This window comes from Bos indicus x Bos taurus, chromosome 10, assembly GCF_003369695.1.
Source record: "Bos indicus x Bos taurus breed Angus x Brahman F1 hybrid chromosome 10, Bos_hybrid_MaternalHap_v2.0, whole genome shotgun sequence".
Taxonomy (NCBI): domain Eukaryota; kingdom Metazoa; phylum Chordata; class Mammalia; order Artiodactyla; family Bovidae; genus Bos; species Bos indicus x Bos taurus.
In genome coordinates this window covers 29,343,476-29,368,027 of record NC_040085.1, presented here as the reverse complement: position 1 = coordinate 29,368,027, position 24,552 = coordinate 29,343,476, and the positions used below count along the sequence as shown (strand labels likewise).

The 24,552-nt window shown below is 38.7% G+C and overlaps 1 protein-coding gene across 1 annotated transcript in view; it reads left to right on the top strand.

Moving 5' to 3' along the window:
• The window catches only part of FSIP1 (fibrous sheath interacting protein 1), a 218,228-nt gene that overhangs the window by 20,199 nt on the left and 173,477 nt on the right, over window positions 1-24,552 (top strand). Inside the window, exons 4-5 of the mRNA XM_027553499.1 lie at window positions 2,820-2,974; window positions 4,269-4,362. Coding sequence (XP_027409300.1) covers window positions 2,820-2,974; window positions 4,269-4,362 — 249 coding nt within the window. The remainder of the gene's footprint in view (window positions 1-2,819; window positions 2,975-4,268; window positions 4,363-24,552) is intronic.

Sequence of the window (24,552 nt, the reverse complement as noted above, 5' to 3'; positions counted from 1 at the left end):
CACAAACAGCCAGCTCGGAGCTCCACTCCGGGGGCACCAACTTTGAGGCTGTCTTGAGGGTCACAGGCTGGCTGGTATGGCCAGCAGAGGGCTGTGCTCACAGTGCCCACTGCCTCAGACAATGGTTCTGGTTGATGGGTGTGTCAGCCATCTCCACATGGCCACTAATGCACTATGGGTTGAAGAATGATGTTGCTGGAGCGGCCGGGTGCTAGTTCAGACCTGGCTGCTTTCTGCAGTTGTACGTTTCAGCTTGGGGTGCAGTAGCAGCGAGGCAGACACCAGCCATAGTTGCCCTACTCAGTCATTGGTTGGTGCCACAGTGGGCCCCTCCCCCAAGCAAGTGACTGTTAATGATCAACTGTCAATCAGTAACCATTAGTAGCCCTGCTCAGCCATTGGTTGGTGCCACAGTGGGTTCTTCCTCCTCCCCCTGTTGTATATTTAAAAAGAGTCCAGATTTGGACTGACGGGGAGATGGATGTTTTTTTGAGATGCTAGTCTGACATCTTCTCAGTCGGCTAGTTTTTTGACTCAAGTTGTCATTTCTTGTTCCAACAGCTTGTTTTCTGATTTATTGGCCTGTCATGCGGTGAGCAGAATGAGTTTGGGTTCAGTAACAAGCTCATAAACTTTGAGAACTGATTTAAATTGTGTTTGGCATGAGATCAGCTCTCAGACCAGGTGACTCAGGATTACAGTTATCAGGAAATGAGGTATTAGAGTTGAGACTAGCTAGTGGCCCCATTTACGTTGTATTGTTTATATTACATTATATTTACATTACAATGTAAACATTGTAATGTTTATATTATATTACATTATATTGTTTCCGTGTAGCAAGAGTTAACTTCAAAAATGCCTGCTGGATAAACCACCTGTATACATGGAGCTTGAGAATGCTAGGGCTGCCAGTTGGAATTAGAACTAGAGGCTTTTGCGTTTGACGTATGTGAGCAATACAATTTGTAGAGTCTCCTTATTAGTAAGATCAGTATTCTTTTTGGGTAAGCTTCTTCCCTCTAAACATATCTCCTTTTCCTTTAAGAGAAAGTGATATACATTATAGGGAAACACCATTGGACTCTGTATTTTCAAAAGTTGCAAAACTTGGCTTTTCTTTGCATAATATGACATTTCTGATGATCTAAGCTGGCGTAGCTGAGACTTTAGGACTTGAACACCTATGCTTATTGCCAGGTTATCATCTTTCATCAGACTTTACAGAGGAATTATCTCCTGATGGTAAAGAGCTTTAGTTCTGGAGTCAACACAGATCTGGGCAGAGACTGACTCTGCCTTTTACTAGTTATAAGATGATAGATCTTGGACATGTATTTAACTCAGTTACAAATTAGCCTCAGTTTACTAATTTGTAAAATAGGGGCAATAATTATTCCGTCTCACTGGTTTATGGTGAGGATTACACAAGATAATGAATGTAAATAAAGCATTTAACACTGTGCCTATCAGGTAAATGTATAAATGTTAGTAGTAGTGATAGTTTTAGTCTCTCAGTCACGTCTGACTCTTTGTGACCCCATGGACTGTAGCCTGCCAGGCTCCTCTGTCCATGGGATTTTCCAGGCAAGAATACTAAGTGGATAGGCATTCCTTTCTCCAGGGTATCTCCCTGACCCAGGGATTGAACTGGGGTCTCCTGCTTTGCAGAAGGATTCTTTACTGTCTGAGGTGTTGGCTGCTATTATTAATATGACCATTAATCATAATGATAATTATTATTAATCATTTATAATTATTATTAATCATAGTCATAAGTGAAAACTTAAATAACAGGAGTTCTAAATAGTTCCTAACTATCAATTATCCATAATTCAAGAACATTTTAGAGTGTTTTGGGCTTCCCTGGTGGCTCAGCTGGTAAAGAATCTGCCTGCAATGCGGGAGACCTGGGTTCGGAAGATCCCCTGGAGAAGGGAAAGGCTACCAACTTCAGTATTCTGGCCTGTAGAATTCCATGGACTGTATAGTCCATGGGTTTGCAAAGAGTCAGACATGACTGAGCAACTTTCACTTTTACTTTAAGGTGTTTCAGGAAAATGGGATAACAGGAAGGAGTGTAGATGAAAGGTGTTTAGTTACATGGTGTACTTTTCTGAATTTGTTTCTGACATGGTGGAATTACTCTGTGTCTCTGACATGCTATATTTTACTATAGCTATTTGTGTAAGTGACTTCTCTTTCAGTTAGTCTGAAGCAATTGCAGGATAGGGTCTTTGTCTTATTCTTTGTTAATTATGAATATAGAAAGTATAGCAGAATGAAGGAGAAAGAATTTGGGGTTAAAATCATATGAGACCCACTTCTGAATTCAGTGCTATAATTTATTAGTTATTTGAAAGGATTAAGTTATCTCAACTGTAAGAGAGAACTAAATGTCTGTTTCACAAGGTTGTTAGATAATTATATGAAAAAAAAAAAAGCGAAAGCAGGCTTCCCTGGTGGCTCAGATGGTAGAGTCCACCTGCAAAGCAGAAGGCCCAGATTTGATCCCTGGGTTGGAAAGAACCCCTGGAGAATGGAATGGCTACTCATTCCAGTATTCTTACCTGGAAAATGTCATGCACAGAGGAGCCTGGAAGGCCACAGTCCATAGGATGGCAAAGTGTTGGACACGACTGAGTGACTAACACTTTCACTTTTTTCCAAACTAAGATACATGACACCAATGTTAGTTATTACACCAACCATAAACATTTGTTGAATGAAAGAACAAATAGTAAAAGTAAAACAAGAAAAAAAAAAGCTTTATGATTTTAATAAACTTCATGCTCATTCCTACTTTCAACATAATACAGATGAATTTGAATTAAAAGAATTAGATTTTCAACTTCAGGATGCAATTCAGAAGATGAAGAGGCTTGACAAGATATTGGTGAAGAGACAATACAAAGAAAAAGAAATTAAAAAGCAAGGTCTAGAAATGAGAATAAAGCTGTGGGAGGAACTTAAGGTAAGAATTGTATAATCTTATGCTGACATGTGAGAAGCAACTTCCTCTAATAAGTAGAAATAGCATGGCCTCTGGTAGTGCTAGTGTGGTCTGCCTTAATTTATTTTGTGGAGATAGGGCAGTAGTGTTTATATGTGTGTATGGGGTGAGGGAGCAGTGAGAGAGAGAGTTTTCTGGAACTGGAGAAGGTGATTTTGCAGGATTCCAGATTTCGGGCACTGCCCTGAGCGTCTTCATTCCCCAGACAACAAAATAGGCTTCTCTCACCAGTGGACAGACAGCACAATAGGCTTCTCTCTCCAGTGTCTGGCCTGGGCGCCTGGGTTCCTCCATATCTGGAATAGAAAGGAATTTGGTGCCTACGTTCATCAGCTATGTATGTCAGCTTTTTCTTCAGCAAGCTTACAGTTTGGAGATCAGTACACAAAAACAAAAAAATCTAACCCCCTGGTTACCATTATTACTTGAGTAAACTTTTGTGACAAGCAAGCGAGGAGTTGACTATTTCACATGCTGGTCAAGATCTCTTTGGGAAGCTGTAAAATGCCTGTGGTCTGTGACCATGCTCTATATACTTCTGTCTTAGTGAATTTCTAATGCTTGATTAACTCTCCTTAGCCTTCTTGCACCTTTTATTCTCTGTAGTATTGAGGGGTGGAAGTTGACCAGATGTTGGCACTGACTTGTGTATAGCTATTGCACTTTTAAGATAAGGACCATTATAACAACAGATGGATTGTTTTTTATAAATTCTACCTTGATTAGTTGACTGACTTCCTAGGAAATTTCCCAGGCAATGATGTGAATTAACAGTAAAGTAGTTAAGAATACATTTTTACAGGGTTCCCAGGAAGACCAATGGGAAGGAAAAGTAAGTATATAAAATGCAGTGCTTTAAGCTAGAAAAATACATTTTAGCAGGAAAAGTTAGTCTATCACTTACCTCTGTTGAATTTCAAAGCAAATTTTTACTTGCTTGGAAATATGAATTATAACTGGAATCATAATAAAATAATACCAATTTTGAAATGTATGAAACTTGCTTATTATTAAACAGAAACTTAAAGCAAGGTAATTATCATATAGAGATAGACATATTCCAACTCTTAACTGGGAATGCTCATTGACAGAATTTTGAGGGTATAGGAAACATGAACAGATTTCCTAATTGAAGGAGTAAAAATGACCTGTATTTATGAACAGAATTGGAAACCATCTTAGAATTTAAAAAAATATATCAGTGAATACAGTTGCCTTCTTTCCCCATGTTTAAGCTTTTATTCTCTTTTATTAGTCTGCAAAAAATGATGAAGTTTTGCAAAGTAATGAGGAGATGGAAAATACAAAAAAGTTTCTAGCTTTGACTGCTGCATCAGAAGAAACTGTTGGTGAGTAAAATTGATTCATCTTTATTTTTATCTCAGAGTCATAGAATATTTGGATTAAAGTAAAATTCTCAATTCAGTTTTCTTTTTCTTTGTGAGTTTAATTTTTCTTTAGGAGAAACCATCATGTTAGGTAGCACAATATGAAACTATGGTGAATTTGAGTACATTTCAGAGTCTTCTAGGGTTTGTGTTCTAGGGTTTGTGTCTGCTCAGAGATGAGGAAACAAGGAGTGAAAAATCAGGAAGTAGACCAAGCATGTCTTTGCCGGTAATTGCTGTACCTCTTGGATGCCTCTAGACACCTAGTTTATGTTCACAGTCCCCTAGTTGTGTGACGACATCCCATGGGGTTTCTCACTCAGGCCTCTGCAACCTTTTATAAAAATCTGTTACTGATTTGTCCTTTTCCTGTTCTCTCATAGTCCTGCTTTATGAGACCAGCTAGTTACTTCTGTGCACGTGTTTCTACTCCCCTTGTGTGTATGTAGCAGTTGATCCTTGAACACATGGTATTTAGGAGCACTGGCCCCCGTGCAGTTGAAAATCCAAGTATAAGTGTATTGGCCACCTGTCTCTGTGGTTCTACATCCACGAGTCAGTTCAGTCGCTCAGTCGTGTTCGACTCTTTGCAACCCCATGAAATGCAGCACGCCAGGCCTCCCTGTCCATCACCAACTCCTGGAGTTTACCCAAACTCATGTCCATTGAGTCGGTGATGCCATCCAATTATCTCATCCTCTGTTGTCCCTTTCTCCTCCTGCCGTCAATCTTTCCCAGTATCAGGGTGTTTTTCAAATGAGTCAGTCTCTTCTTCCCATCAGGTGGCCAAAGTATTGGAGTTTCAGCTTCAACATCAGTCCTTCCAATGAACACCCAGGACTGATTTCCTTTAGAATGGACTGGTTGGATCTCCTTGCAGTCCAAGGGACTCTCAAGAGTCTTCTCCAACACCACAGTTCAAAAGCATCAATTCTTTGGTGCTCAGCTATCTTCACAATCCAACTCTCACATCCATACATGATCACTGGAAAAACCATAGCCTTGACTAGATGGACCTTTGTTGGCAAAATAATGTCTCTGCTTTTTAATATGCTGTCTAGGTTGGTCATAACTTTCCTTCCAAGGAGTAAGCGTCTTTTAATTTCATGGCTGCAGTCACCATCTACAGTGATTTTGGAGCCCCCAAAAATAAAGTCGGTCACTGTTTCCACTGTTTCCCCATATATTTCCCATGAAGTGATGGGACCGGATGCCATGATCTTAGTTTTCTGAATGTTGAGCTTTAAGCCAACTTTTTCACTCTCCTCTTTCACTTTCATCAAGAGGCTCTTTAGTTCTTCACTTTCTGCCGTAAGGGTGGTGTCATCTGCATATCTGAGGTTCTTGATGTTTCTCCCGGCAATCTTGATTCCAGCTTGTGCTTCCTCCAGCCCAGCGTTTCTCATGATGTACTCTGCATATAAGTTAAATAAGCAGGGTGACAATATACAACCTTGACGTACTCCTTTTCCTATTTGGAACCAGTCTGTTGTTCCATGTCCAGTTCTAACTGTTGCTTCCTGACCTGCATACATGTTTCTCAAGAGGCAGGTCAAGTGGTCTGGTATTCCCATCTCTTTCAGAATTTTCCACAGTTTATTGTGATGCACACAGTCAAAGGCTTTGGCATAGTCAAGAAAGCAGAAATAGATGTTTTTCTGGAACTCTCTTGCTATTCTGATGATCCAGTGGATGTTGGCAATTTGATCTCTGGTTCCTCTGCCTTTTCTAAATCCAGCTTGAACATCTGGAAGTTCACAGTTTATGTATTGCTGAAGCCTGGCTTGGAGAATTTTGAGCATTACTTTACTAGCATGTGAGATGAGTACAATTGCATGGTTGTTTGAGCATTCTTTGGCATTGCCTTTCTTTGGGATTGGAATGAAAACTGACCTTTTCCAGTCCTGTGGCCACTGCTGAGTTTTCCAAATTTGCTGGCATATTGAGTGCAGCACTTTCACAGCAGCATCTTTTAGGATTTGAAATAGCTCCACTGGAATTCCATCATCTCCACTATCTTTGTTCGTAGTGATGCTTCCTAAGGCCCACTTGACTTCACATTCCAGGATGTCTGGCTCTAGGTCAGTGATCACACCATTGTGATTATCTGGGTTGTGAAGATCTTTTTTTTTTGTACAGTTCTTCTGTGTATTCTTGCCACCTCTTCTTAATATCTTCTGCTTCTGTTAGGTCCATAGCATTTCTGTCCTTTATCGAGCTCTTCTTTGCATGAAATGTTCCCTTGGTATCTCTAATTTTCTTGAAGAGATCTCTAGTCTTTCCCATTCTAATGTTTTCCACTATTTCTTTGCATTGATCACTGAGGAAGGCTTTCTTATCTCTCTTTGCTATTCTTTGGAACTTTCAGATGCTTATATCTTTCCTTTTCTCCTTTGCTTTTCGCTTCTCTTCTTTTCACAGCTATTTGTAAGGCCTCCTCAGACAGCCATTTTGCCTTTTTGCATTTCTTTTTCTTGGGGATGGTCTTAATCCCAGTCTCCTGTACAATGTCACAAACCTCCATCCATAGTTCATCAGGCACTCTATCTATCAGATCTAGTCCCTTAAATCTATTTCTCACTTCCAGTATATAATCATAAGGGATTTGATTTAGGTCATACCTGAATGGTCTAGTGGTTTCCCTACTTTCTTCAATTTAAGTCTGTGGATTGAACCAGTCAAGGATTGTGTGGTACTGTAGTACACATTTATTGAGAAAAATTTGTGTATAAGTGAACTTGTGCAATTTAAACTTACAGTGTTCAGGAATCAACTGTATATTGTGATCTGCCTCCTCCTCTTCCTTCTTTTCTTTTTCTTCTTCTGCAGAAGTGCTGTGAATCATATAACTTATTTTAACCTTCTTAGTAATGAATGTTTTAGTGATTGGGAAGAGTTGGTGTTTTTTGGCAGAACACTTTTTAAATCCTTTAAGCTACATCATCTAAATTGGTCATATAGTATTGCTTGGGCATTAGACTGGCTCTGAGTAGGGCTTCCAGGAGTGGGATTGCAGGGTCATATGTTAGTTCTATTTTTAGTTTTTAAAGGAAGCTCCCTAATGTTCTCCATAGTGGCTGCCCCAATTTGCATCCCCACCAACAGTGGAGGAGAGTTCCTTTTTCTCCACACCTTCTCCTGCATTCATTATTTGTAGACTATCTGATGATGGCCATTCTGAATGGTGTGAGGTGATACCTCATTATGGTTTTCAATTGCATTTCTCTAGTAATTAGTGATGTAATGGAACATCTTTTCATGTGCCTATTGGCCATCTGTATGTCTTCTCCGGAGACATGTCTGTTTAGGTCTTCTGTTCATTTTTTTATTGGGTTGTTTGGTTTTCTGCTGTTGGATTGTATGAGCTGTTTGTACATTTTGGAAATGTTGGTCACATTGTTGGCAAATATGTTCTCCCGGTCTGTAGGTTGTCTTTTCGTTTTGTTGATGGTTTCCTTTGTTGTTCAGTAGGGAAAGATTGAAGACAAAAGGAGGAGGGGGCAGCAGAAGATGAGATGGTTAAATAGCATCGCTGACTCAATGGACATGAATTTGAGCAAACTTCAGGAGATAGTGGAGAACGGAGGACCCTGGTGTGCTGCAGTCAATGGGGTTACAGAGTTGGACATGACTTAGTGACTGAACAACAATGATCAAAATCTGTATTCTAGAATGCAGGAGTTAAATGCTGATTTATCCACTAACGCATTCTAAGAGGTCACACTTGCTGTGCTTGACTCTGGAGCAAGGACTTTAAGTCAGGCCACTCCATAAGGGAATCCATGGTTGTAGCCTTTTAACATCAGCCTTTTTGGTCACAGGGTTCACTACTGAGTGAGCTTTTGGCCCTGGAGGGCAAGACTTTTGTTTTTATCTGGCCTTTCTTCACAAATTTGAGCTATCAAATATATTTAATTTTTAAAGCCCATGAAAGGTCTATATGGTTAAGTCAATCCTAAAGGAAATCAACCCTGAATATTCATTGGAAGGACTGCTGCTGAAGCTGAGGCTCCAATACATTGGTCACCTAATGTGAAGACCTGACTCATTAGACAAGACCCTGAGGCTGGGAAAGATTGAAGGCAGGGGGAGAAGGGGATGACAGAGGATGAGATGGTTGGATGGCATCACAGACTCAATGGACATGAGTTTGAGCAAGCTCCAGGAGATGGTGAGGTACAGGGAGGCCCGGTGTACTGCAGTCCGTGTGGTTTACAGAGAGTCAAACATGACTGAGCGACTGAACAGCAACAACAACATGGAGTTCACAGTTGTACCTCTGGAGTTACGTGACTACTGTAGACCCTTAGACATTTACATTTCTAACATGGAATCTTTTTAGCCTTCATGGGCTGAAAGCTGGAGTTACTAGAGGCTTAGAAGCTACAGCCAGAGAAAGTCATTGCTTAAATATTATTATTTCAAAGTTTCAGTTTTTAGATTTTGAATTCTTAGTTGATTATTATGTATTGGCAGTGTTTGTTGTGTGCAGAGCAGATAAGATGTAAAAGTAGGGTCAGTATAAAAGGAAATGGGATCTGTATGTCTTCTTTGGAGAAATGTCTATTTAGTTCTTTGGCCCATGTTTTGATTGGGTCATTTATTTTTCTGGAGTTGAGCTGTAGGAGTTGCTTGTATATATTTTTTTAAATTTTATTTTATTTTAAAACTTTACAATATTGTATTAGTTTTGCCAAATATCGAAATGAATCCGCCACAGGTATACCTGTGTTCCCCATCCTGAACCTTCCTCCCTCCTCACTCCCCATACCCTCCCTCTGGGTTGTCCCAGTGCACCAGCTTGTTTAATTTGAGATTAGTTGTTTGTCAGTTGCTTCATGGTATGGGGAGGGAGGAGGGAGGAGGGTTCAGGATGGGGAACACGTGTATACCTGTGGCGGATTCATTTCGATATTTGGCAAAACTAATACAATATTGTAAAGTTTAAAAATAAAATAAAATAAAAAAAAAAAAGGAAATGGGATCAAAGACACTTTTGGGTAAGCAAGTGTCTGTTGTTCTTCATTCTTGATGTCGTCTGTCTTGATTAGTTCACACTTGACCAGTTCACCAGAACGAAGAGACGTTATTATTGTATTCCTTGTTCTTCAGATTTATTAGATTTTTTTGATGCCTAGTCTTCTATAGGAGGCGAATTTCTTTTTTTTTACTTTACAATATTGTATTGATTTTGCCATACATTGACATGAATCCGCCACGGGTGTACATGTGTTCCCCATCCTGCACCCCCCTCCCACCTCCCTCCCCATCCCTCTGGGTCATCTCAGTGCACCAGCATCCTGTATCATGCATCGAACCTGGACAGGCGATTCGTTTCACATATGATAATATACATGTTTCAATGCCATTCTCCCAAACCATCCCACCCTCGCCCTCTCCCATAGAGTCCAGAAGACTGTTCTATACATCTGTGTCTCTTTTGCTATCTCACATACAGGGTTATCGTTATCATCATTCTAAGTTCCATATATATGCGTTAGTATACTGTATTGGTGTTTTTCTTTCTGGCTTCACTCTGTATAATAGGCTCCAGTTTCATCCACCTCATTAGAACTGATTCAAATGTATTCTTTTTAATGGCGGAGTAATGCTCCATTGTGTATATGTACCACTGCTTTCTTATCCATTCATCTGCTGATGGACATCTAGGTTGCTTCCATGTCCTGGCTATTATAAACAGTGCTGCGATGAACATTGGGGTACACGTGTCTCTTTCCCTTCTGGTTTCCTCAGTGTGTATGCCCAGCAGTGGGATTGCTGGGTCATATGGCAGTTCTATTTCCAGTTTTTTAAGGAATCTCCACACTGTTCTGCATAGTGGCTGTACTAGTTTGCATTCCCACCAACAGTGTAAGAGGGTTCCCTTTTCTCCACATCCTCTCCAGCATTTATTGCTTGTAGACTTTTAGATCACAGCCATTCTGACTGGCATGAAATGGTACCTCATTGTGGCTTTGATTTGCATTTCTCTGATAATAAGTGATGTTGAGCGTCTTTTCATGTGTTTGTTTGTTAGCCATCTGTATGTCTTCTTTGGAGAAATGTCTGTTTAGTTCTTTGGCCCACTTTTTGATTGGGTCGTTTATTTTTTTGAAATTGAGCTGCAGGAGTTGCTTGTATATTTTTTAGATTAATTCTTTGTCAGTTGCTTCATTTGCTATTATTTTCTCCCATTCTGAAGGCTGTCTTTCCACCTTGCTAATAGTTTCCTTTGTTGTGCAGAAGCTTTTAATTTTAATTAGGCCCCATTTGTTTATTTTTGCTTTTATTTCCAATATTCTGGGAGGTGGGTCATAGAGGATCCTGCTGTGATGTATGTCAGAGAGTGTTTTGCCTATGTTCTCCTCTAGGAGTTTAATAGTTTCTGGTCTTATGTTTAGATCTTTAATCCATTTTGAGTTTATTTTTGTGTATGGTGTTAGAGAGTGTTCTAGTTTCATTCTTTTACAAGTGGTTGACCAGTGTTAAAGAGATTGTCTTTTTCCATTGTATATTCTTGCCTCCTTTGTCAAAGATAAGGTGTCCATAGGTGTGTGGATTTATCTCTGGGCTTTCTATTTTGTTCCATTGATCTATATTCCTGTCTTTGTAGCTTCTTGCTGGCTCTTTTCATCATAGACATGTATTCAGTAGTCACACATATCTGATTTTTAAAAATCTTAAAACCCAGAAGAGATGACATTTAGTATGTGCTAAGTGTCCGACTTTTTGTGACCCCATGGACTATAGCCCACCAGGCTCCTCTGTCCATGGAATTCTCCAGGCAAGAATACTGGAGTGGGTAGCTATTCCCTTCTCTGGGGATCTTCCTGACTCAGGGATTGAACCCACGTCTCTTACATCTCCTGCATTAGCAGTCGAATTCTTTACCACTAGCGCCACCTGGGAAACCAGCATTTACTATAGATTATGTTATTAGCCTAATTATACATTTTGAAACACTTTACATAACATAAATTATTAGCTTATTCCAAAAGAGGTAACTTTTGGAATCTTCAGTTTATGAAATGTATTATTAGCACATGTGAAAGAAATGAACAGAAAAGCAAGAGTCCGATTTGACCACATGACACTAATTTTGACAGTCTCATATTTCTACTATTACAACATAGTCTCATATCATGAAATGGTGTGACACTACTTGTATCTGTTCCATCCTGAGGGTAGTTTCTTTCCCAGATAATTCTCTGAACTTCAGCTATCCCCTCTTAATTAAAAATGTAAAAAAATTTAAAACTTAAGCAATTATTTTCATCAAACCTATGTATAGCCATAAAATGTAAAGTGTTCCTGTAAAGCTTATTATGAAAACAGGAAACCGTTTGCTCTGTTTTCCTCCACGGTCATTTTTTCCTGTTACCAGGAAAGCGCAAACCCTTGTAAACTGTCCAGTAGGTGGCGGCATCTAGTTAGAATAGTGCTTTAAGAGTACCTCTTGAATTTAGAGCCAGGCTTATTTAGACTTGAACTTTAAACACACATTTACAATTATCCAGACCTACTATTTACCATTCTTTTAATTTTTCCCCTTTAAACTAAAGGAAAAATCTTAGAATGAGTATTCTTTATTTTCCCTGGTCATTTCCTGAACTTCTTACTTAAGAGTAACTCAAAGGACTTCAGGCTAGTGGCAGAATGGCAATTTCCAACCTGCTTTCAAGCCCCCCAAACGTAAAATTCACTGTAGTCCCTTTCTAACATCACAAATAACCAACAGTAAAAAGAAAAGTTACTTGTGTATTTTTTATAGGTACTGAACACAAATGAGGACTTGGGTCTAACAGAAAGATAAAAACCACATTAATTTTTTAAAACCATATTTTAGCTTTATAAGTGAGATAATAACCCATACTGAGGTTTTGAAAGGGACAGTATTGTACTTTCTAGACGTCTCAGAAATATTTTAAAAGTCTGTCTCACCATGTTTTTGAAGGATCACTTTAAAGTTTTTCTAGAGAAATATGAAATTACTGAACTAGGAGTTTTCCCTTAGTTTATAGCATTTATCTGACAGATAGAGATAAAATTCACTACTCTCTGAGACAAATATATCTAGTGATGGGATTGTTTGTTACCGGTGTTTTGGACAAAGGTTATTCTTTTTTGCCTCTGTTACATTTGTGACTTGTGTTTCCAGCTCCAAATGTACAAGTTTGTGTAAATACAAAACAGTGACATTTTAATCAATTAGGTTTCTCAAAATTTGCAAATACCTCTTTTAGAGTGCTTTTCTGTGAAATTCAGGAAATTGTTGCTTCTACTCTCGGATGTTAAGATGAAATATTCCAAGAAAATTTGGTATTCTCTTTCTGCTCTGATTTGCAGAGGACTGGGGGAGAAAATCACATAATTGTGCTCACTGGTATAGCTAAGGAGTGTTTTCTTTTTTAACCTCTGCTGGATTCTCAGTATAGCTTAGCGGTTTCTCTTATATTCTCCAGTATGGCTCTTCTGAATTACTACTGTGTGCTTAACCTCCAGTCTTCTTCTGTAAGTCCTTAGCCCAGGCAGTCTTAGTGTTCAGAGAAAATGGATCAACTGGGTGGGTCCACTCTTACTTTCTGCCTTTAAACTGCACTCTGACTGTGCTTCTCCACCCTCTTCCCTCTTCCCTTAAATGAGGATGCGTGCTCTTTTTCTCCAAGGCCGAAGTCAATAATATCCTGTGCTTTTCACTGTGCCCCTAGCTCCTGACCCATCAGTTTTTCTGTCTCTTACCACCTTCATCTCTTTCATCTCCTCTGGGTCCTTCCCTTCAGTTAACCACATTTAAATCTTTTGACCATAAAACAGAATCAAAGAGCCCTCAAATCTACTAAGTGAAAGTCTCTCAGTCGTGTCTGACTCTTTGCGACCCCATGGACTATATAGTCCATGGAATTCTCCAGGCCAGAATACTAAAGTGGGTAGCCTTTCCCTTCTCCAGGGAATCTTCCCAACTCAGGGACTGAACCCAAGTCTCCTGCATTGCAAGCGGATTCTTTTACCAGCTGAGCCATGAGGGAAGCCCCAAATCAACTAAACATGCGTGTAAAACCTCCTCCGTCGGTTCTTCATGATACTCCCGAACAGGTACCACTCTGTTTCCCTCCTCTCTTAGGGTCAGATTTCTTGAGCGAATAGTCTGCACCTACTGGTGCTACCTGGTCAACTTCCATTTACTTCCCAACTGTATTTTCTTTTATCACACTACAGGAACTACTTTATCAGTGGTCCTCCTAACTTCTAAATCTAGTGACTTACTCCTGATTTTTATCCTATTTGATATCTCTGTAGCATCTGACACAGTTGACCACTCATCAGATAGTAACATTTTTACTGGATTCATCATTCCCTGCTGGCTCTCCTCTCCCTCTCCTTACATCCCATTCCTTCTTTTGTATATTTTCTCTGTCTTGACTGATGGTTTCATCATCCCCCAGTGTCTGTGATGGCTAATTGTATGTGTCAACTTGACTGGATCACAAGATGCCCAGATGTCTGTTTAAACATTATTTCTGGGTGTGTCTGTGAGGGTGTTTCTAGACGAGACTAGCATTTGAATTAGTAGACTGAGTGGAGTGTATTACTCTCCAGATTGTGGGTGGTCATCATCCAGTTAGTTGAAAGCTTGAGTGGAACTAAAATGTAGAGGAAAGGAAGATTTGCCCTCTCTGCCTTACTGTTTGATTTTCTCAGGCCCTCAGTGATAATTATTTTATTTATCCTAATTATCTTTAGTTGTTTGCTTTGAGTTTTGTTAGTTTATAATCACCTGGAAATAATACATATTTTTTTTTGTCCTTTCAATAATTATTCCTATTCTGAGAACCTTGTAAAGACTTAAGTGTTGGGATTTATGCAATGTATTTCAATATCTATTTAAATTATTGTAAACTTTTTTCTTCTTGACAAACCAATGTTTCAAAATCAATAGATTTAATTACTAAATTACTCTGTTACTAGATCAATGAATTTCTTGATTATGGAGGATTATTCTTTTAATTTAGTACCAGCTATGAATGGTTGAATTTATTCAGAATTTTCACAACTATATTGGTGAGTGAGATTCGCTCTGTGTGTGTGTATGTGTGTGTGTGCCCACGTGTATGTATGTCATGGGGTAGCAGGTAGTGGGGGCGTTAGTAATGGTTGTGTCTATGCTTTTTCAGGCTATGTTAACTTCATAAAATGAATGGAACTAGCTGTCTACTTATTTCCATGCTTTGAAACAGTTTGTATAACATGGGGATTTTCTGTTCCCTAAAAGTTTGAAAGATTTCACTGGAAAAAACCATCTGGTTCAAATAATTTCTTGGAGGCGATTCTCCGACTCTTTTCAGTGTCTTTCATATTTACTATTGTATTTCAGTTTACTAGTCTTCTGGAGTCAATTTTGGCAATATGTCCATGTCACTGAGATTTTAAAGTTTCCATTAGTGTTTAAAAATGATAATTCTCCTTCTTATTGTTTACATGCCCCATTTCTTCTAATTTTGTTAAGTGTTTGTTTCTCTTTTTAATCTAGAGTTTTCTTAAAGTTAATTTTTAATTTTAGCAGTTTTGGATTTATAGGAAAAATATAGAATATATTTTAGAAATATAGAAAGTATAGAGATTTTCCATATACCCATAACCAGTTTCCCTTTTATTAAGATTAGTATGGTACATTTGTTAAAATTAATGAACTGATATTGATACATTCAGTTCAGTTCAGTTCAGTCACTCAGTTGTGTCCGACTCTTTGCGACCCCATGAATCACAGCATGCCAGGCCTCCCTGTCGATCACCATCTCCCGGAGTTCACTCAAACTCACGTCCATCGAGTCGGTGATGCCATCCAGCCATCTCATCCTCTATTGTCCCCTTCTCCTCCTGCCCCCAATCCCTCCCAGCATCAGAGTCTTTTCCAATGAGTCAACTTTTCGCATGAGGTGGCCAAAACACTGGAGTTTCAGCTTTAGCATCAGTCCTTCCAAAGAACATCCAGGACTGATCTCCTTTAGAATGGACTGGTTGGATCTCCTTGCAGTCCAAGGGACTCTCAAGAGTCTTCTCCAACACCACAGTTCAAAAGCATCAATTCTTCAGCGCTCAGCTTTCTTCACAGTCCAACTCTCACATCCATACTTGACCACTGGAAAAATCATAGCCTTGACTAGATGGACCTTTGTTGGCAAAGTAATATCTCTACTTTTGAATATGCTATCTAGGTTGGTCATAACTTTCCTTCCAAGGAGTAAGCCTTGGAAGGAAATTAAAAGTAAGTCTTTTAATTTCATGCCTGCAATCACCATCTGCAGTGATTTTGGAGCCCCCCAAAATAAAGTCTCACACTGTTTCCACTGTTTCCCCATCTATTTCCCATGAAGTGATGGGAACAGATGTCATGATCTTCATTTTCTGAATGTTGAGCTTTAAGCCGACTTTTTCACTCTCCTCTTTCACTTTCATCAAGACGCTTTTTAGTTCCTCTTCACTTTCTGCCATAAGGGTGGTGTCATCTGCATACCTGAGATTATTGATATTTCTCCCGGCAATCTTGATTCCAGCTTGTGCTTCCTCCAGCCCAGCGTTTCTCATGATGTACTCTGCATATAAGTTAAATAAGCAGGGTGACAATATACAACCTTGACGTACTCCTTTTCCTATCTGGAACCAGTCTGTTGTTCCATGTCCAGTTCTAACTGTTGCTTCCTGATCTGCACATAGGTTTCTCAAGAGGCAGGTCAGGTGGTCTGGTATTCCCATCTCTTTCAGAATTTTCCACAGTTTATTGTGATCCACACAGTCAAAGGCTTTGGCATAGTCAATAAAGCAGAAATAGATGTTTTTCTGGAACTCTTGCTTTTTCGATGATCCAGTGGATGTTGGCAATTTGATCTCTGGTTATTATTAACTAAAGTCCATACTTTATTCAGATGTTTAGTTTTTACCTAATGTCCTTTTCCTATTCCAAGATCCCATTCAGGATACCACATTACATTTAGTCCTCATGTCTCCTTAAGCTACTCTGGGCTATGCACTTTCTCAAACTTTCTTGTTTTTGTTGACCTTGGCCGTTTTGAGGAATACTGGTCAGGTATTTTGTAGAATTTCTGGCAGTTGTGACTTATGTCATGGTTTTCACATGATTATATTTGTGTTGTATGTTCTTGGGAGGAAGACCACAGAGTTAAAGTGCCATTTTCATCACATCACATTGTATTACCAGTATAACATTACTGTTGATATTAACTTTGGTCACCTGGCTAAGGAAGTATTGATATTTGTCAGATTTCTCTACTGTAAATTTTCCCAATATTTCCCTTTTTCCTTACTATCTTCTTTGGAAGAAAGTTACTATGCACATCTCATACTTAAGGAGTGTGGATGTTATGTGTCACTTCTTTGATGGCAGAGAATTCACATAAATTATTGTGAATTATTCAGTGTGGGAATACAGATTCATTCTCCCATTCATCTAGTCTCCCTATTTATTTATATCACTATGCTGCTGCTTAGTCGCTTCAGTCATGTCCGACTGTGTGCGACCCCATAGACGGCAGCCCACGAGGCTCCCCCGTCCCTGGGATTCTCCAGGCAAGAACACTGGAGTGGGTTGCCATTTCCTTCTCCAATGCATGAAAGTAAAAAGTGAAAGTGAAGACGCTCAGTTGTATCCGACTCTTAGCGACCCCTTGGACTGCAGCCTACCAGGCTCCTCCGTCCATGGGATTTTCCAGGCAAGAGTACTGGAGTGGGGTGCCATTGCCTTCTTCTTATATCACTATAGATGTGGGTATTTGTTTTCTACTTTGGGTTATAATCCAATACTGCTTTGTTTTATTGCTCCAGTGTTTCCCGCGTTTGGCCATTGGGCGCTCGTTCAGTTGGCTTTTGTGCCCCTTTGTCGTATTTCCTCCATGTGAGTTTTGTTGTTGTTGTGTACACTCCCTTACTCTCTGCCACTGTAAGATGCTTCAGATTTGTCTTCTATATTTCCTACGTAAGTCCTAGAAAATCAGCTGTTTCTCCAAGAAGCCCTGGTTCCTCCCATTGGAGAATGATATTAGAAACCAGATCTAGATGCTTGATCAACTTGTTGCTACTGGGGAGTTGTTGCTTCTGAGAAAGAAAGTATTTGTGTGTATGCTAACCTGTTATACACATATCTGTAAATATTTCTATGTATAACCATCTCTCTCTATATTAAGCTAAATATAGGTTCATACTGATGTCTCTGACTTTATTACCACATGGATCATTCTTGACTTTTCCTCTTGCTCGTGTATAACCTACATTCCAACAGTGAAAAACCTGGTTCTCACCATCGGCCATCTATTTAGTTAATTGTTCAATTCTACTGTACGTGTGTAGTGATATCAGAATTTTTGAGGACATAACCTAATCAACTGGAGTAAAAAGCTCAGATGCAATTTCTATTGCCTCTAGTCTTGCAGACTCTATTCATTTCCAGTTTACTTAAAAAGTGAACATTCTTCCCTCCATCCTCTTCAGTGAAATTAATTTGTACATTAGTAACACAGATTGTTTTTTTTTTTTTTTAACCAAATTCTGTATTTTGTCCTGGGATTTTATTACATCCTAAATAATCTTTTGATAATTTGCATACATTAAGGTTCACTCTCTGTGCTGTGAAGCTACAGGTTTCCAAGAATGTGCAGTGTCATGTAATCACTGTTACGGTATCATACAGAATAGGTTTACCACCCTTAAAGATCCCCTGGGTGAATCCCCATTCAACCTGCCCATCTTCCTCCAAACCCCTAGCCACCACTGATCTTTTTACTGTCTTTCTAGTTTTACCTTTTCCAAATGTTGTAAAGTTGGAATCACTCTGTAAGTAGCCTTTTCAGATTGGGTTCTTTGATTTAGCAGTATACAGTTAAGATTCATCCATATCTTTTTGTGATTTGATAGCTAATTTCTTTTTGTCACTAAATAGCATTTCATTCTATGGACAGTATCACTGTTTTTCTCTTCATCTATTGAATGATATCTTGATTGTGTCCAGTTTTTGATGATTATAAATAAAGCTTCTTAAACATTTGTGTGCAGGTTTTTGTGTGGACATAAAATTTCCATTTTGTGGGTTAAATATCTAGGAGCAGGACTGTTAAATCATATGATAAATGTCTAGCTTTGAAAGAAACTGCCTGTCTTCCATATTGACTGTACCATTTGCATTCCCACCAGCAAAAATGAAAGTTCCTGTTGTTTTGCATCCTTGCCAGGAATTGGTATTGTCACGTTTTTGGATTTTATCCATTCTTATAGGTGTTTATTGGTATCTCATTGTTTTAATTTGCATTTATATTTCTGTAATGGCAAACTATGTTCAGCATCTTTTCAGGTGTTTATTTGCCATATCTATATTTTCTTTAGTGAGTTGTCTGTTTTCTTATGGTTGAGTTTTCAGAGTTCTTTGTCTATTTTGGATGCAGGTCCTTTATGTGATATGTGTTCTGCAAGTATTTTCTGTCAGCCTGTGGCTTGTCTTTTCTGCAGGGCAGAAGTTTTTAATATTAATAAAGTTTAAATTATCAATTTTTACTTTCATGGATCATACTTGTGGTGGTGTTTATAAAAACTCATCACTAAACTGAAATTCACATAGATTTTTATCCTATTTTTATACTTTTGCATTTTACATTTGGGTTATAATCCAGTTTGATTTCATTTTTGTGAAAAATGTAAGGTCTATGTCTGGCTCCTTTTTTTTTTTTTTTTTGCATGTGAACATTCAGTTGTTCCAGCACCATTTGTTAAAGAGATTATCCTCTTGCTATTCGGAAGTCTTGCTCTTTTAAGATAAGTTGAAAGGATGACCCTATATGTGAGACAGCAGAAGAGACACAGATGTATAGAACAGTCTTTTGGACTCTGTGGGAGAAGGCAAGGGTGGGATGATCTGAGAGAATAGGATTGAAACATGTATATTATTATATGTGAAACAGATCGCCAGTCCAGGTTTGATGCATGAGACAGGGTGCTCAGGGCTGGTGCACTGGGATGACCCAGAGGGATGGAATGGGGAGGGAGGTGGGAGGGGGGTTCAGGATGGGGAACACATGTACACCCATGGCTGATTCATGTCAATGTATGGCAAAAACCACTACAATATTGTAAAGTAATTAGCCTCCAATTAAAATAAATAAATTAAAAAAATAAAAAAATAAAAAGCAGGCATTATTTTGCCAACAAAGGTCTGTCTAGTCAAAGCTATGGTTTTTCCAGTAGTCATGTATGGCTGTGAGAGTTGGACTGTAAAGAAAGCTCAGTGCTGAAGAACTGATGTTTTCAAACTGTGGTGATGAAGAAGACTCTTGAGAGTCTCTTGGACTGCAAAGAGATCCAACTAGTCAGTAAAGGAAATCAACTCAGAATATTCATTGGAAGGACTGATGCTGAGGCTGAAGCTCCAATACTTTGGTCACCTAATGTGAAAAGCCTACTCATTAGAAAAGACCCTGATACTGGGAAAGATTGAAGGCAGGAGGAGAATGGTACAACAGAGGACGAGAGGGTTGGATGGCATCACTGACCAATGGACATGTGTTTGAGTAAGCTCCGGGAGTTGGTGATGGACAGGAAAGCCTAGCGTGCTGCAGTCCATGGGGTTGCAAAGAGTCAGGCAAGACTGAGCAACTGAACAACAACAAATCACAGTTATAGGCTCAGAATAATGCTAGGCTCAGAATAGTTCTCAAGGAGGAGTATTAAGCCACAAAAATCGAGCTCCATTTATCTGTATGACTCTGAGTAAATTACTTTGCCTCTCTGAGCCTGATTTACCTCATCTGTAAATGGAGGTAATGCTACTCTGTATTGTGGTAATGCTATGAATGTTCAGCAAAATAATGGATGTAAAGGAGACAGTCACTAAATAATAAATAAATAAAGATAAGTTGAGTAGGCTTTTCTGGGTCTGTTTCTGAACCCTCCGTTCTGTTGCAGTGGTCTTTGTGGCTGCTCTTTTACCAGTACCATGCCACTTTGATAGCAGTGAGTGTTTTCTCTTTTTAAAATTATACTCGAGGATATGTCTTTTTATACTTTTGTAAATCAATTTTGAATTTCTTTGTTAACTCTAGTGATTATCTTGATTATTTCTTTTCTTGAACTTGTTTTCTCTTCAGTTAAATTAATTTCTTCATTTAAATTAGTTAAGTTCTTTTTATTTTCTCTTAAAATCTGTGTCTGCTAGGGCTGCCATTAAAGAAATACCACAGACTGAGTGGCTTAAAGAGCAGAAGTTAATTTTCTTACAGTTTTGGAGACTATACGTTTAAGGTCAAGGTACTGGAAAACTCATTTTTGGTGAGCTCGCTTCCTGGCTTATGGACCTTCTCACTGTGTCCTCATGTGGCCTGTTCTTGGGGCCCAGGGGGAGAAGAGGTGAGGGTGAAGACACCTCTGGTACCTGTTCCTCTCCTTGTAAGGACACCAGTTCTACTGGGTTAGAACCCTACCTAATAATCTCATTTAACTTTAATCTCCTTAAAGTACAGCCACACTAGGGGTTAGGGCTTCAACATATGAATTTTGGGGGCATAGAGTTCAGTCCCTAACAATGTGATAAAGGCATCATTGCTATGAATTTGTTTCTAAATATAGACTTAGCTCTATACTGCATTCTTTCTTATGTGTCATTATCATTATTCTCTACATGTTGTTACTGTACTCTTATTTCCTCATTGACCTTATAGTTAATTAGAAAATGGTGCTTTTCCTTTGTTCTCCAGAATCTTTTATAAGCCCTCTGCTTTAAAAGCCAATATAGAAATCTGTAATACTGTGGGCATTGTTTTGATATTTTGAGTTTATTGAACTTTTCTCTGTAGTCTAACAGGGTGGTTCTTAATTGCATGGGACATTTGGATGTGTGCATTTAAAAAAAATATTTGTTTTTATTTATTTAATTTTATTTATTTGACTGTGCCAAGTTTTAGTTGCAGCATATGGGCTCCAGCTCCCCATCTGGGGATTGAACCCAGGCCCCCTGCACTGGGGGCACGCAGCCCCGGCCACTGGACCGCAGCGAAGTCCCTGGCTGTGTGCATTTTTGGCTGGTGTCATGATGTGCGCTGGGAAGGGGTCTGTTTCTAATTCTTAGGGGAAAGCAAGCCCTCCTGGTTCTCGTCCATGCTCCAGGCCAGCCATGCAATTGTATGTCATATGTTTCTGTGCATGTGTGTGTGTATTAGGAGTTGGGGAGAGAATGAAAAAGAGATAGGGAAAAAGAAAGGGTGACTATATCATGCCCTGCCTCCCTTAAAACGTGCCCCACTGCCATTGGTGCTTTGGAGCATCAGGAGTAGGTGTGAGCCCTGTGAGTGGAGTCTCCTAGAATTCCAGGTGTTCAGTGAGGCAGAGCCCCCTGTGCTCTGGTTTCCCCATTTTCTTTGATGATCTCAACCTAACTCCAGGATTTCACCTCCAAAAGGGTGAGTTCCAGGGAGCAGTCTCACTTGTGAGTCACTTGTGTCTACTCTAAACTCATCCCAGTGATGTTCTTCTAGGTCTTTCCCATTGTCTGGGATGGGCTTTCTTCCCTAGGTGACAGGAAGCAACTTAAATCAACCCTCCAATCTTCCTCTTTCAAGACTCGTATTGAAATTTGTAAAACACTGTAGAATTTAATGAATCTTTCATTCAATAAAAAATTAATAAAAAAATTGTGCTCAACCCTTGATCTCTGAAGGAAGATTTCTTTTTTCCCTTTAGCTAAATGTTTGTAGTGAGGACATTTGAAAAACTACCTATTAACTTTTAATTTTGATATAATTTCAGATTGAAAGTCTCAAAAGTATGAAGAATTCGCAAATACCCTTTACTCAGATTTTCCATGTACTAGCATCTTACCATATCTTCTGTCGTCTTCTCTACAGATGGACACACACACAAATCAGGAAATTAGTATTGATACAATAATATGATCCAATCAACAGGCTTTATTCATGGTTCACCGGTTGTCCCACTTAAATCCTTCTACCAAAAGAAAATTCAAGCCCTTTCATTGCATTTAATTGTCATGTCTCTGTAGTCATTTTTTGTATTTTATGACATTGGCATTTTTGAAGGCTATAGGTCTGTTATTTTGTAGATAGTTGCTCAGTTTGGGTTTGTTTATGTTTCCACATATTGGGTTCAGGTTATGTATTTTTGGCAGAAACCCCATAGAAGTGGTACTGTATTCTCAATGAATCATAACAGGAAGTGTGTGATGTCGATTGTTCCATCGCTGGTGATGTTAACTTTGATCATTTGGTTAAGGTGGTGTCTGCTAGGTTTCTCCACTGTAAAGTTACAGTTTTCCTTTTTGCACTGGCTAAATTATCTTGTGGGAGGATACTTTGGGGCTGTTATCCTGTTATTCATTAATTTCTACCTGAGTCAGTTATTATTATGGTGTTTATCAAATCATTATTTTCTAATTCCATCATTTTTTCTACATGAATTAGATTTTTTGGTTTGCTTTTTACTATAAGGAAGAGCTTTCTAATGAAGGACTTTTGTAATTTAGAAAATGCTTTTTTCCTCTTAAGAAGTTGAGTTTCTACAGTTGAATATCTTTCTTTTACAACTGTTGTCTTTTAAACTCAAGGCTAAGCTATGAGACCTTTGTGTTAGGGCTGTACCCTGCTGCTGCTGCTGCTGCTAAGTCGCTTCAGTCGTGTCCGACTCTGTGAGACCCCATAGATGGCAGCCCACCAGGCCCTGCCAATCCTGGGATTCTCCAGGCAAGAACACTGGAGTGGGTTGCCATTGCCTTCTCTGAGGGCTGTACCCTAGCTGTACCAATTCTGTCTGAGGCAATTATATCCTGAGACTATGCATGAAGAGCCATAGGGTCACATGAATGATTTCAGCTAAGAAAAACTCCTTGGTTTAAAACCTTCAGTATCACCTTGCTATAATAGTTTTTTGATTTGCAGGTTTTCATATTTTTATGTCTATAGGTACTTTAGTATAAAATTAAGTGAAACTGCTATTAAAGAGGAATTATGTGATCAAAAATATATTACCACTTTGGATATATGATGCAACTTAAACCAATAACAGAATGTTGCCAAATTGCTGACTTGCTGTATGCTTCAATGAATATTTAAGAACCCTAATAACAATGGTTGCAAAAAAATTAAAGTTTGAAAAGAACTTCAAAACTTTTTGCCTGCTAAGTAGCTTACCTGTCTTCTTGTAAGGCTTATACCACTAATTTGCTAGATTAACCCATCAAACAATGAACAAGGATTATGGTTGTACTGTCAGTCCTGGTGATGCGACGCTACATTATTATGAATTCCAAATTAGGGAATTTGAATTGATGAATTTGTTTTTACTATCAGAAGTTGTATGTTTTGAATTTGTTGGTGTTTGTGTCATGGTGAATGTATCTTGCCCATATCATCTCCAAGCAGGTGCTTGAATCAGGTTTGTTTCAGAGGTAGGTGGTGAATCCTCTAATATCTTCAAGACATGCCATGTTTTCTTAAGCAAAAACATTTCTGGGCCACAGCCTGACAGATTCTTTCATGTTAAGGCAAAGTGATATTTATTTATGTTAGCTGTTTCTTGTAAATATACATTGTCTAAATTAGCTTAATGGAACATAAGACAAATTAAATTAAACAAAAAGAGTTAAACACAGTTTCTTAAATTTTTATGTGTAGTATCCCAAGAGAATCAAAAAAAGGAAAGCTAACTGCCAAGTGTCTCTCCAGTTTTCTCTCAAACACATTCTGTTATTTTAATAACAGCTCATATATCTGAAATCTCACCTTGTGGATCTAAAATAAGGAGTAGAAACACAAAGTTATTCAGTGTGCATGTTCTCTGTTTTATGAATGTTAGAATTTGGTATATTATATCCAGGTAATTCATGTGATATTTTAGCACACCCTGGTGCATACTTCTTGCACAGAAGTTCTACGGAAACTGTTGACTGGCTTTGATTTCTCGGTTTCAGTGGCTCATGTGTACAAAGATGAATATCATTTCTATCTGAAAGTGACATTGTCTTAAGAAACGTGTAGAGGAAGTTGAGGAATATTGCAGAGGACATTATTAGATCTTATCTGTTTTTTAAAAACAACTGTCCACATAAACGATTCCTTATTTATTTTGTATGTATTGAACAAATGCTTT